General features: G+C 39.2%; 1 protein-coding gene across 1 annotated transcript in view; it reads right to left on the reverse strand.

Annotated features, from left to right (window-relative positions):
* Nucleotides 1-13,777, reverse strand: part of ADAMTS14 (ADAM metallopeptidase with thrombospondin type 1 motif 14) — a 602,768-nt gene that overhangs the window by 181,046 nt on the left and 407,945 nt on the right. Inside the window, exon 11 of the mRNA XM_078640432.1 lies at nucleotides 11,659-11,807. Coding sequence (XP_078496558.1) covers nucleotides 11,659-11,807 — 149 coding nt within the window. The remainder of the gene's footprint in view (nucleotides 1-11,658; nucleotides 11,808-13,777) is intronic.

Here is a 13,777-nt window from a genome sequence, read left to right on the forward strand (position 1 = left end):
TCAGTATTTACAAAACTTTTTATGGGTGGGGAAACTGTTTTAATTTTTGCTTTGGTTACGTTGTATGTAACATTTTGTAAATACATTATCTAAATACATTTTATATATGTTAATATTATGTATTTGATCATTTAATTGCAAATTGTTACATGTAAAAATTAAGGAATTAAAAAAAAAATGCTTAATGTAACGTGTATAGTTATGTTATGTTTTAAAGAATAGTTTTTGCAATCATTGATAGATAGTCTAGTCCTTTGCTAGTTGGATAGAGGGTAACTTGACTTTGGAGTGTGTTATACATTTGTTTCCTTTCTTTGGTGAGTTTAGGTCCGATCAAAGTTACTGATTGCTCCATTCGGAGCTCCTGGTAACTCTGTTCTTTTTGTAAGGATTGTATTAATTTGTGAAGGGTAGGTGTTCCTCGGCCTGTAGTTGCTTGGAAGGCATTGTGCCATCCTTCAACTGCATTGTTTGTTTTTGCTTCCTTATTTAGTGTGCTAAGGTAGACATTCCACCAAGCTATTTGGTATTTGGGTTGTCTTCTATGGCCTGATCTGTGTAGCCTTCCTACCCATGTGTCTTCGAAGTAGTCAAGCATAGGGCTTAGTCTTTCTTCGTTTCTTTTATAGTAGGGGCTGTCTATTAACAAGTTATAGTGCTCAGTTACATCTGTCAGTGGAACATAGGCTAGGGCGATGAGTTTTTTTATTTGATAAGCAAAAGTGCTATCAGTGGCGTATTGGATACTCAAGGTAGATTGTTGTAGATGTCGCCAGATACATTGGTTAAAATGGTAATAGCAACCTTGTATTGCTGTGTGTGGGTATGTTTTAAGGATGCTGTTTATCATTGCTTTTTCAAAGTCAATGATAATTTTTTTATGAAAATAGTTGTTAGTATGTTGCTTGACTTCAGTTAGTATTTCTTGATAGGTAGCTTGCTGTTTGTTTGGTAGAAGGGCATAAAGGAATGGAATATTAGCATTTCGGAAATGACCATGGATAGTGTATAATTGATAAAAAGGTTTGGGGCATACAGAAAAAGTACCTTCCATCATCCAAGTTTGGCATTGGGTAAGTTTAGTCATGTTGTTTGCTGTGGCAAACAGTATAATTATTTTATCTTTACATTTGTTGTCATAGAGTATAAAATCATCTTTATTGTGAGTTACAGAGAGTTCAGGGGGAATTTGCACTTCAAAAGTTTTTGGTGTGGGAGGAGTAGTGCATGTTGCTCTTTTTTGTCTAGCTATAGTTTTTTTTGGGATTCGATAGATGGTAATTGGCTAGAAGCATGTTGGGGAAGTACACTTAAATGGTGTTTCAGAATAGCAGTTGTTGGTTGATCAGTACTAGTACTAGCTTCTTTAAGGGAATCTAGCATTTGTCTAATCTCTATTTCTGTTACATTGGGTGGGTGATTATGTTCCTTAGTATATGTAACAGTAGTTTCCTGAGTTATAGCTCTACCATAACATTTGTTGGCATAATATTTCGTACACTTCCAAAAAACTTTCAAATCTTTTTGTTTCTCTTGAGTGTAGACATATCCCATGTAACAAAGAAGCATTTTCCCTTTTTGTGAATAAATGAATTTAGCTCCTTCAGTCATGCTTGTATTGTAGTGCTAGGAGGTAATTAAAAGAGAATGTCATTACATTTTTTGATAAAATAATGTTGTATTCTAATAATACAGTTTAACACATTTCTGATTTACCTGTAAATCTTTTTATGATTTCAAGTAGTTCTTTTCAGGTGTTGATGTTCTTCAAACTGTTATTTTCTGTGTATATATTGTTGTACCTGTGGAAGTTGAGAAAATGTGTACAAATATTTTATAACTATTTATGATATTTTGGTAGAGGTTTTTAGCTAGTTTCTATTTAGTTACCTATCTATTAAATGTCGAAGTTACATTTAAATTATATACTTACTTATTTATATTTAACTTTTGATGTCCAGGTGTTGTCTAGGTCTTCTGTATTTTCTTTTTGTCTGTAGGATAAATAGTAAAAAAAAACCATATATTTTAGGTATTTGGCTTTTAAACATAGGTGTGAGGTTTGAGAGTTACATTTTCGATGGAAAATAATGTAGTAGTACTTACTTTATATAGGTGTAGCTGTCTTTATGTTGAAGTCAATATGTTTTCTTTCAGAAATCATGCAGAGTTTCGTCTTCCTTTAGTTAGGAGATTTAGGCTGCATTTTTAGTTTGCTGTAATCTTGTTTATATAGTATTAGTCTAATAGTTTCTGAAGTAGGATTGGTTGTTTAAATTTATAGTCTGTTTTAATTCGTGGATTTGAATTTTTTAACCTGTTATGCTAATTGCTTTCCTTATATGGGTGACGCCAATTAACGTTTATTTAATGTGTAAGGCCTTATTTTGTATAGGTAATGTTATCTTTATATTTTTAAAGTGGAGGAATATATATAATTTGCAGTAAGAAATGTTTAGTTGTTCGAAACATTGTTTATGTATTATAAAATGTATGTTCTGTATTTATTTTGTGTTATAAATGTTAGGAAAATATATAGTATGTTTTATAGCTTTTTAGAAACAATTAGTGAATAAATATGAATAGTATGACTAAATTTTAAGATAATACAGTGATTTATTCAAGGATGTCGTAATTTCGATATTTTAAAAAAACGATACATTTGCTATCTATATTTTTGTATTCGATATTTTGTCCGTTTTTCATTTAAAGATGTGATAATCGATGTTTTAGAAATCGATAATGTTGTTAGTCGATATTGTTGTAGTCGTTGTTTTTTTAGTCGATAATGTGGTTTCGATATTTTTATGTTTTGTTGTTTAAGTATAGGCAATCGATAATTTTGTAGTCGATAATTTTTCATCGATATTTTGTACAGTCGATATTCGGTCTGTCGAGGTTATGTCAGTGATCCAGATAATGCATGTCTTAGCAGGTAGTGATTATATTGTTTCCAAGCAGAAGCACCCATAATATGAGCACGAGTGTGAAGCTCTGCATCAGTCAGTCATCAGCCTTCTTAGATAAGCTACCCATGGAACACAAAAGGCACAGGCCCTGGCTATAATCTTCTGACACACTTGACACCTATTTCTCTTGACCTATCACCATTTCCCTACCATCACCTAAATTGCATTTCTCAGGAAGAACTAACCAGCAATCCCTTGATAAATAGCTCACATTGCATTTTTAGAGGCAGCCATTTCTCCATCCCCCACATTTCTGTCTGGGGCTAAACTCCCCAGCTCACTTCTACTGTCTAGGATTCAGTCAACACCTACATCTTGTGCTATGTTAGAGCTAATCACAACCAAAATATATCCCTCAGTTCTATAGCATTTCTCCCCCTATAACAAACATTGAATTCTACTGGTATAGAGTCAAAATATCGAGTTTTTAATATCGACTAGACATAATATCGAGTAAAAAATATAGAATGGACATAATATCGACTAGACATAATATAGACTACCAAAATATGGACTAGAAAATTATAATATCGAATAAAATGGACATAATATCGAATCAAAAATATAGGATGGACATAATATCGACTAGACATAATAGAGACAACAAAAATATCGAATTTTAGGTAAGTTAATATTAATTTTTATATTTTTGTGTAATATAATTCTGTAGCGGGTTCTGGGTTTATAGGGGAATAGGGTGGGAAGTAATTTAATTATAATTAATTAAATATGTTATTTATTTTTTTGTTATTTATTTAGCATTAATTGTTAATTAATTATTAATTGGTAATTAATTAAAATATAATTGGTAATTAATTTTAATTGATTAATTGATAAATATTTTAATTTTAGTAATTTATTTTCTGTAGCGGGTTGTGGGTTTATAGGGGAATAGGGTGGGAAGTAATTTAATTATAATTAATTAAATAATGGTAATTAATTAATTGGTATGTATTTAGAATTAATTGTTAAATAATTTTTAATTGATGAATAATTAATTCTTAATTGATAATTAATTTTAATTAATTGTTTAATTCACAATTATGTGAATAATATTATTTTATTTTCTGTAGTGGGTTGTGGGTTTATAGGGGAATAGGGTGGGTAGTAATTTAATTTTTATTAATTAAATATGTTAATTAATTAATTGATTGGTATTTATTTTGAATAAACTGTCAATGAATTTTTAATTGGTAATTAATTAATTGTTAATTGATAATTAATTTTTATTAATTGATTAATTAATAATTATGTGAATAATATTATTTTATTTGTAGTAGCGGGTTGTGGGTTTATAGGGGAATAGGGTGGGAAGTAATTTACTATAATTAATTAAACATGATCATTAATTAATTGGTATTTATTTTAAATAAATTGTTAATTATTTTTAATTGGTAATTAATTAATTCTGAATTGGTAATTAAAATGTATTAATTGATTAATTTATAATTATGTGACTTAGATTAATTTATTTTCACTAGAGTGGGGATATTAAAATTTACCCCTATGCTAATCAACACTTTCCTTACTGTTGCACTCTCTGGAGTGGGAATAGTAATTTGTACCCCTACGCTATCCAACGCTTTCCCTACTGTTGCACTTGCTGGAGTTCGAATAGTTATTTTTACCCCTACGCCATCCAATGCTTTCCCTACTGTTGCACTCTCTGGAGTGGGAATAGTAATTTTTACCCCTACACTATCCAACGCTTTCCCTACTGTTGCACTCGCTGGAGTGGGAATAGTAATTTTTACCCCTACGCTATCCAACGCTTTCTCTACTGTTGCACTCGCTGGAGTTGGAATAGTAATTTTTACCCCTACGCTATCCAACGCTTTCCCTACTGTTGTACTCTTTGGAGTGGGAATAGTAATTTTTACCCCTACGCTATCCAACGCTTTCCCTACTGTTGCACTTGCTGGAGTGGGAATAGTAATTTTTACCCCTACGCTATCCAACGCTTTCCCTACTGTTGCACTCGCTGGAGTTGGAATAGTAATTTTTACCCCTACGCCATCCAACGCTTTCCCTACTGTTGCACTCTCTGGAGTGGGAATAGTAATTTTTACCCCTACGCTATCCAACGCTTTCCCTACTGTTGCACTCTCTGGAGTGGGAATAGTAATTTTTACCCCTACGCTATCCAACGCTTTCTCTACTGTTGCACTCTCTGGAGTGGGAATAGTAATTTTTACCCCTACGCTATCCAACGCTTTCCCTACTGTTGCACTTACTGGAGTGGGAATAGTAATTTTTACCCCTACGCTATCCAACGTCTTCCCTACTGTTGCACTCTCTGGAGTGGGAATAGTAATTTTTACCCCTACACTATCCAACGCTTTCCCTACTCTTGCACTCGCTGGAGTGGGAATAGTAATTTTTTCCCCTACGCTATCCAACGCTTTCTCTACTGTTGCACTCGCTGGAGTTGGAATAGTAATTTTTACCCCTACGCTATCCAACGCTTTCCCTACTGTTGCACTCTTTGGAGTGGGAATAGTAATTTTTGCCCCTAGGCTATCCAACGCTTTCTCTACTGTTGCACTCTCTGGAGTGGGAATAGTAATTTTTACCCCTACGCTATCCAACGTCTTCCCTACTGTTGCACTCTCTGGAGTGTGAATAGTACATTTTTACCCCTACGCTATCCAACGCTTTCCCTACTGTTGCACTCTCTGGTGTGGGAATAGTAATTTTTACCCCTACGCTATCCAACCCTTTCCCTACTGTTGCACTTGCTGGAGTTGGAATAGTTATTTTTACCCCTATGCCATCCAATGCTTTCCCTACTGTTGCACTCTCTGGAGTGGGAATAGTAATTTTTACCCCTACACTATCCAACGCTTTCCCTACTCTTGCACTCGCTGGAGTGGGAATAGTAATTTTTTCCCCTACGCTATCCAACGCTTTCTCTACTGTTGCACTCGCTGGAGTTGGAATAGTAATTTTTACCCCTACGCTATCCAACGCTTTCCCTACTATTGCACTCTTTGGAGTGGGAATAGAAATTTTTGCCCCTAGGCTATCCAACGCTTTCTCTACTGTTGCACTCTCTGGAGTGGGAATAGTAATTTTCACACCTACGCCATCCAACGCTTTCCCTACTGTTGCACTCTCTAGAGTGGGAATAGTAATTTTTACCCCTACGCTATCCAACACTTTCCCTACTGTTGCACTCGCTGGAGTGGGAATAGTAATTTTTACCCCTACGCTATCCAACGCTTTCCCTACTGTTGCACTCGCTGGAGTTGGAATAGTAATTTTTACCCCTACGCCATCCAACGCTTTCCCTACTGTTGCACTCTCTGGAGTGGGAATAGTAATTTTTACCCCTACGCTATCCAACACTTTCCCTACTGTTGCACTCTCTGGAGTGGGAATAGTAATTTTTACCCCTACGCTATCCAACGCTTTCTCTACTGTTGCACTTACTGGAGTGGGAATAGTAATTTTTACCCCTACGCTATCCAACGTCTTCCCTACTGTTGCACTCTCTGGAGTGGGAATAGTAATTTTTATCCCTACGCTATCCAACGCTTTTCCTACTGTTGCACTCTCTGGAGTGGGAATAGTAATTTTTACCCCTACGCTATCCAACGCTTTCTCTACTGTTGCACTCTCTGAAGTGGGAATAGTAATTTTTACCCCTACGCTATCCAATGCTTTCCCTACTGTTGCACTCGCTGGAGTTGGAATAGTAATTTTTACCCCTACGCTATCCAACGTCTTCCCTACTGTTGCACTCTCTGGAGTGTGAATAGTAAATTTTTACCCCTACGCTATCCAACGCTTTCCCTACTGTTGCACTCTCTGGAGTGGGAATAGTAATTTTTACCCCCACGCTATCCAACGCTTTCCCTACTGTTGCACTTGCTGGAGTTGGAATAGTTATTTTTACCTCTACGCCATCCAATGCTTTCCCTACTGTTGCACTCTCTGGAGTGGGAATAGTAATTTTTACCCCTACACTATCCAACGCTTTCCCTACTCTTGCACTCGCTGGAGTGGGAATAGTACTTTTTTCCCCTACGCTATCCAACGCTTTCTCTACTGTTGCACTCGCTGGAGTTGGAATAGTAATTTTTACCCGTACGCTATCCAACGCTTTCCCTACTGTTGCACTCTTTGGAGTTGGAATAGTAATTTTTGCCCCTAGGCTATCCAACGCTTTCTCTACTGTTGCACTCTCTGGAGTGGGAATAGTAATTTTCACCCCTACGCCATCCAACGCTTTCCCTACTGTTGCACTCTCTAGAGTGGGAATAGTAATTTTTACCCCTACGCTATCCAACGCTTTCCCTACTGTTGCACTCACTGGAGTTGGAATAGTAAATTTAAACCTCTCGCTATCCTACGGAACAAATATTGTATATGTTTTGTTAATATGTATATATATATATATATATATATGTTTTAAAAAATATTTTTTTTTAAGTTACAATACTATTTATTAATTTTAAGTTTATTTAAGTATTTTAAGTATGTTTAAATTAGTTATATTTATTAGTAGAGTACTTTAAAATTTCTTTTAAGATATTTTAAAAAATCGATATTTTGACTGTCTATATTTTTTCCTATTGATATTTTGGAGTCGATATTTTTGTACTTACCTGTTTGTAGATAGGAAGTCGATATTCTGGCATTTGATATTTTTACCTCGATATTTTGACTGTCGATATTTTGACAGTCGAAATTCTGTCAGTGATCCAATTCTACTAGCAGCCACCATTCAGACCAAACACACTTGGTATTCACATGTAGATGTCAGCACAGGGTCTGGTCATGAGACATGATTGGAACTTTACACAAACAGCCACCACCTCTCAAACAATACATGACCCAGGGACTCCGAATGAGTCTCCAAAAGGGAACGCTGAACTCGGACAAGACGGAGGTCCTCATCCTCGGCTCCAACCCTTCAGCCTGGGGCGACTCCTGGTGGCCGATTGCACTGGGGGCAGCCCCGACACCCACCGACCACGCACGCAACCTGGTAATCATCCTTGACTCAAAGCTCTCAATGACCAAGCAAGTCAACGCCGTCTCCTGCTCCTGCTTCAACACCCTCCGCATGCTCCGCAAGATCTGCAGATGGATCCCGACAGATACAAGAAAGACAGTCACCCAGGCCCTCGGCAGCAGCAGACTGGACTACGGAAATGCCCTCTACGCGGGAGCCCCGACCAAGCGCATCAAACGACTACAACACATCCAAAACGCCTCGGCACGACTGATCCTCGACGTACCACGCCACGGCCACATCACCCTCCACCTGAGAAACCTGCACTGGCCCCCCATCAACAAGAGGATATCCTTCAAGCTCCTCACCCACACACACAAGGCACTCCACAAGACCAGACCAGCCTACCTCAACAGAAGGCTCTCCTTCTACATCCCTAACCACCAGCTACACTCCGCTGACCTCTCACTCGCCACTGTCCCGCGCATCCGAAGAACAACCACCGGTGGGAGATCCTTCTCCCATCTCGCCACCAAGACATGGAACACCCTCTCACTGAGCCCACGACAGACCCAAGACCTGCTGACCTTCAGGAGGATACTCAAGACCTGGCTGTTCGATCAGTAGAGCCCCCCCCAGCGCCTTGAGACCATTGCGGGTATGAAGTGCGCTTTACAAATGAAATGATTGATTGAATAATTGATTGGTCCCAGGCCTCATCATGCACAGAAAATATCATGTGTAGTGGAGCCAAAAGAATGTTAGGATGTCATATTCATTCACATATTTTGTAACATTGGGCAGGAGTACATGTCCTGCAGGGTACTTTCCGGTCCTAAAATCAATCTTCCATAAAATCTTGAAAATGTGTTTTTTTATTGTACTGTTATGGCGTGCAACTGTAGATTTGTTACCCTAGTGGGGGTGGGGTCGCACACTACTCACACACCGGCGGTGTCGCCCCTAAGGACTCTGGTCAATGTAGTAAGGTGTTCGCGATGCATCATCTTTCGATCTTCTGCTATCTTCGCTGTCTTCGCCATCCCTGGACACGTGTTTCGGGGTATTACCCCTCATCAGCAGGGATAGGCCGTGTACTGGGGTTGCCGATGGCTGCTAATATCTGCCAGGTATAGTACCACTCAGGCGCGTAGGTGCGGGATCCCAGGCTCGTCAGCCCGCTGCTCAAGGGAGCTTTAAAGTTACAAATGGGGGTGGGGTCGCACACTACTCACACACCGGCGGTGTCGCCCCTAAGGACTCTGGTCAATGTAGTAAGGTGTTCGCGATGCATCATTTTTCGATCTTCTGCTATCTTCGCTGTCTTCACCATCCCTGGACACGTGTTTCGGGGTATTACCCCTCATCAGCAGGGATAGGCCGTGTACTGGGGTTGCCGATGGCTGCCAATATCTGCCAGGTATAGTACCACTCAGGCGCGTAGGTGCGGGATGGCGAAGACAGCGAAGATAGCAGAAGATCGAAAGATGATGCATCGCGAACACTTTACTACATTGACCGGAGTCCTTAGGGGCGACACCGCCGGTGTGTGAGTAGTGTGCGACCCCACCCCCATTTGTTACCCTAGTGCCAAGAAGCCATAACATAGGAATGAGCGCTCAACAAAAGCCCTATAACAAAGCATAACATAATAGAAAAAGAGGCACGTAATCCCTCTGCTTTAAACATAGCAATCATTATCAGCCGACCATGTATCCCAGCCACATATTAAATACCACTTGTATATTACAGAACATTTTCAATCTTGAGTAGTAGAATCACATCAGTTAGCCAATTGTCAATGGAAAACGTATGAAAGACGTTACAAATTAGAAAAAAAAAATTGTCTCCATTCAGAATTTAAGCCATTCTTTTTTGTCTCTCTGTTTACGTGCTTGACTCTCTATGTAATTCAAAATAGTTACAAAAATAATGTTTCTTGTACTCTCAATCCACAAATTGAAATACCTCTTGTCAAACAAATTGCCACTGCCCATTCGTGGCTGTTTAGTAATAAAGGGTATATAATACAGGGGGGCCTGCTATCACCCTATAAAAAGCCTGTCCCTAGTTTCCGTATTACAGGCAATTTATGACATCTCTAGTCACCTGTAATATTGGCGTGTCTTAGCTGCTCAGCAATAAGCTATTACAGTTGAGTTATGTTATGTTATGTTATGTTATGTTATGTTATGTGGTTTTTATTAGGCGCACAGATGATCCAGCTAAGGAGCGTCCTGGCGCCCGACAAGGCAGCTACACAACACAACTAAATAAAAACAGCACAAGCAAAATGACTAAGGGAATAAAAATGTTTTCACGGCGCGACGAAAAGAAAGCAAATCGCTCATAGCGCGAATTGCCGGGGGTAAGGAGTTCCACAAAGCAGCGGCCCGCACTCGAAATGAGCGTCCACCGGCCCTGGCTCGCTTAAAGCGCGGTACCACGGCCAATTCGAGGTCTGCCGATCTTAAGGGTCGTGCTGGGATGTAGTTGGCCATGAGGGTCGTAAGGATCGTTGCCGGGGACCCCTTCAAGATCTTATAGGCGACGCAGAGGACCTTAAACTGAATCCGCTGCGCCACCGGGAGCCAATGCAGCGCTCGTATGGTGCTGGAGGTAGGACAGAATCTTGGAAGGCCTACCACCGCTCTCGCTGCTGCATTCTGGATCCGTTGCAGGCGCCCGATCTCAGCCACGTTCAACCCGGCCAGCAGAGAACTAGCATAATCCAGCCTGGAGATAACGGTAGCTTGGATCATAAGTTGCCGAGTGGGGGCATCGAAGAACTTTAGCACCGGACGGAGCCCACGCAAGATGCCGAAGCAACAAGCAGCCGTGCGTTTAGTGTGGCATGCAAACGTAAGGGAAGGGTCCAACCAGACCCCGAGGTTCTTAAGCTCGGCGACTGGGATGGGAGCAGAACCCAACTCCTCCGGCCACCATCTGATTATCTTTACCATTACCATCACCATTATGATACTATAATGCCCTATTTCGGAGCCAGCAGCTAAACTGAAAGACTTTTCAAGCAGCATAATTGCAGTTGCAGTTTAAACTAAGCAGTGAAAACGAAAACAGGCATTTCATTATTCTGATTTTTTTTCTCAAATGAACAGTGATCAGGAACAGGGAGATATTATGTGAACATTTGTTTTTGCACAGTAAAGGTCATCACACCTAGTGAGCCTCATCATTTTTAATCCTACTGCCATTAAACGGATTCTGTTATCTTTTTTTGCAACGCATTACTAATTCCTTTTTGATCTGCTTAATTTTGCACTAGATTCTGCTTGTAGTCTTCATATCTGCATCTCCACTATCTCTTTCATATGACAGAGTAAGACACCAGGTATCTTAGAGGTTTGAGGGAAGGGTGATGTTGTGACCATGATAGTATAAGGAATAATATTTCAAGTCACCTCGGATTTGTGCAACTTTATAAAGGAACTCAAACGTTGGCCTCATTCCTGTTACATTCACAGAGCTCCTCGGCAACATGCAATATCCATATAACGTACTAATGGGAATACTTTTTCCCGTATAATATATTTACTTTCAATAAAATGTAAGTGCATCAATAAGTTCAGCAGAACTGACCAGGTGACTGCTCTGTATGCACTATATACGAGTCTTGGGCACTGATGTATCTTTTTTGCCCTAATAGACATTCTTTGCATTGTACTGTGCCTTGTTTAAATGGTAGCAGAAAGATTGTTGTGAACTTACGGTGGATTGTTGCACTGCCGGCTCCGGGAACGTACTCCACCACCGCAGGTCCTTGAACAAGAGCTGAATCTAGACCAGGAACCCCAGCTCCCATCTTGGCTGTAGGGCTGCTCGGGGGTCTTCCAGATGCAGTGACCTTTGAAACACCACTAAGGCCAGATATAGAGAACATGTAATGGGCAAGGGAGAAGTAGCATTGGCATATACAACTTGAATTAGTTGTTCATGGTACTACTACTCCGAGGCCACAAAAAGACTGTCTTCATATACAATTGTGTTGGTAAAATATTAAAATGCAAATTGATTTAGAGTCACAACAAAAACAAAACTGTTCCATTGGAACCTTCTTTTTACACCTCTGGCCACATCACTGCTCTAAAAAAATCAGATAGTTCAGATGAATGATATTTTGGGTCCAACATAGAAGAACGGAGACTTTGCTAATACCAAATGAAAGAAGCTGACATTCTATAAATTAATTTGCAGTTCTTTTTTCACTTCAAAGTCCTATTTCCAAGGCAGATAACCATACATCTTGCCACGTACATTCATCCTCAATGATTTCCAAGAAGTGAAGGAGAAATATACAAACAAATATGATGAGCCCATTGTTGGCCATATGAGAAAGATGAGTAGCACTCCTCCAGTGGCGGTGTGAGCCAAGAGGAGTAAATTAACTTGGTTGTTCAACAAAAAGACAATACAAAAAGACAAAAAAGACATTACTGGTAAGTCTGGTGAAGGCAGTCGGCATTGAACATGCACCATAAACCTGTCTCCCGAAAACGTCATAAATTATGCTGTATGGGATGTCAATTGTTTTGTCAAGTGGGAAGACAAGAGCTATGAGCGCTTTTCTATTTATAATTTGCAAAATACACTTTGCTTTAGGTTTTGGATTGTAATAATGATTTCGCTTTAAAAATACGTTATTAGAGAATCTGTAAAGTTTTTCACACTCCAATTTACACGTTTTAGTAGAAATACTAAGGGGCATATTATCAAGGACCGGTGTTAAAATTATCGCCGTTTTATCAGTAGGAAACTGCCGATAAAACGGCGATAATGGGCTTGATAATACGCCCTTGTTAATTCCCATGGAAGCCCATGTTCTGATGTTAACATGGGCTTCTATGGGAATTAACAAGGGTGTATTATCAAGCCCATTATTGCCGTTTTATCGGCAGTTTCCTGCCGATAAAACGGCGATAATTTTAACACCGGTCCTTGATAATATGACCCTAAATTTGCTTGAAAAGGTTTTTGCGGGGATATATATGCAAATTTCGGGCTATACTATATGCGGCCTCTTCGTTATTTTCCATATTTCAAATTCATTTTTAGTAATTAGCTCGAAAAATGTTTTCAATTATGGAAATGTTTATTGAAAGTAGTGAGTGAAATAGAACTATACAGTTAGGGTAGAACAAATAAGTAGTTAAGAATGTAGAATTTCTGAAAAACAATGGCACACAAAAAAATCCAAGGAGTGTTTAAAGACCAGTGGGCACAGACTACCAAAGAAATAACAAACAACAATGTACCCGGGAATAATAATTGGGATCTAAATCAAAATATTGAAGATTTGCTGGCAATGTTTCTGACAGAGAAAAAGAGAGCTTTCTTCAGGACGAGAACCCTCACCCATCCTGAGGTGGCATGCTTCATCTTAGCGTTCCTCCTCACACCATAAAATTAAGTTGCGATGTGGGCTACAATTTCTTAAATAGGAGAAGGACCTGGATTCTTTTTTCACTACCATATGGGAGTGACATGCGTGGGTGAGCTGTGCAGAGTGTAGAAGCCTGATTCGTGGTGAGGTTAAAACTGTTTCCAGCTAGACCCTAAAGCTTTATTCTTGTCTACTATGGACAGAATTAAAAAACAAAAGAGTGAAGCAGGGAAAAAGGTCATCCTTGACTATATCATATTGGTCATATATTCTGCACTAAAATACCCCTTGCACATGGTGTAGGGCATTTTTCAGGATCTACATTAAATCACTCTGCTGTAAAATGGAATAGTGTAATAGTATAAGAGATTACAGAAATACTGGTACACACAGTGGTAACTGAAGAGAAGAGGAAATCAACGTCTTGAGTACCCACTATGGTCGGGT

Source organism: Lissotriton helveticus, chromosome 5_1, assembly GCF_964261635.1.
Source record: "Lissotriton helveticus chromosome 5_1, aLisHel1.1, whole genome shotgun sequence".
Classification (NCBI taxonomy): domain Eukaryota; kingdom Metazoa; phylum Chordata; class Amphibia; order Caudata; family Salamandridae; genus Lissotriton; species Lissotriton helveticus.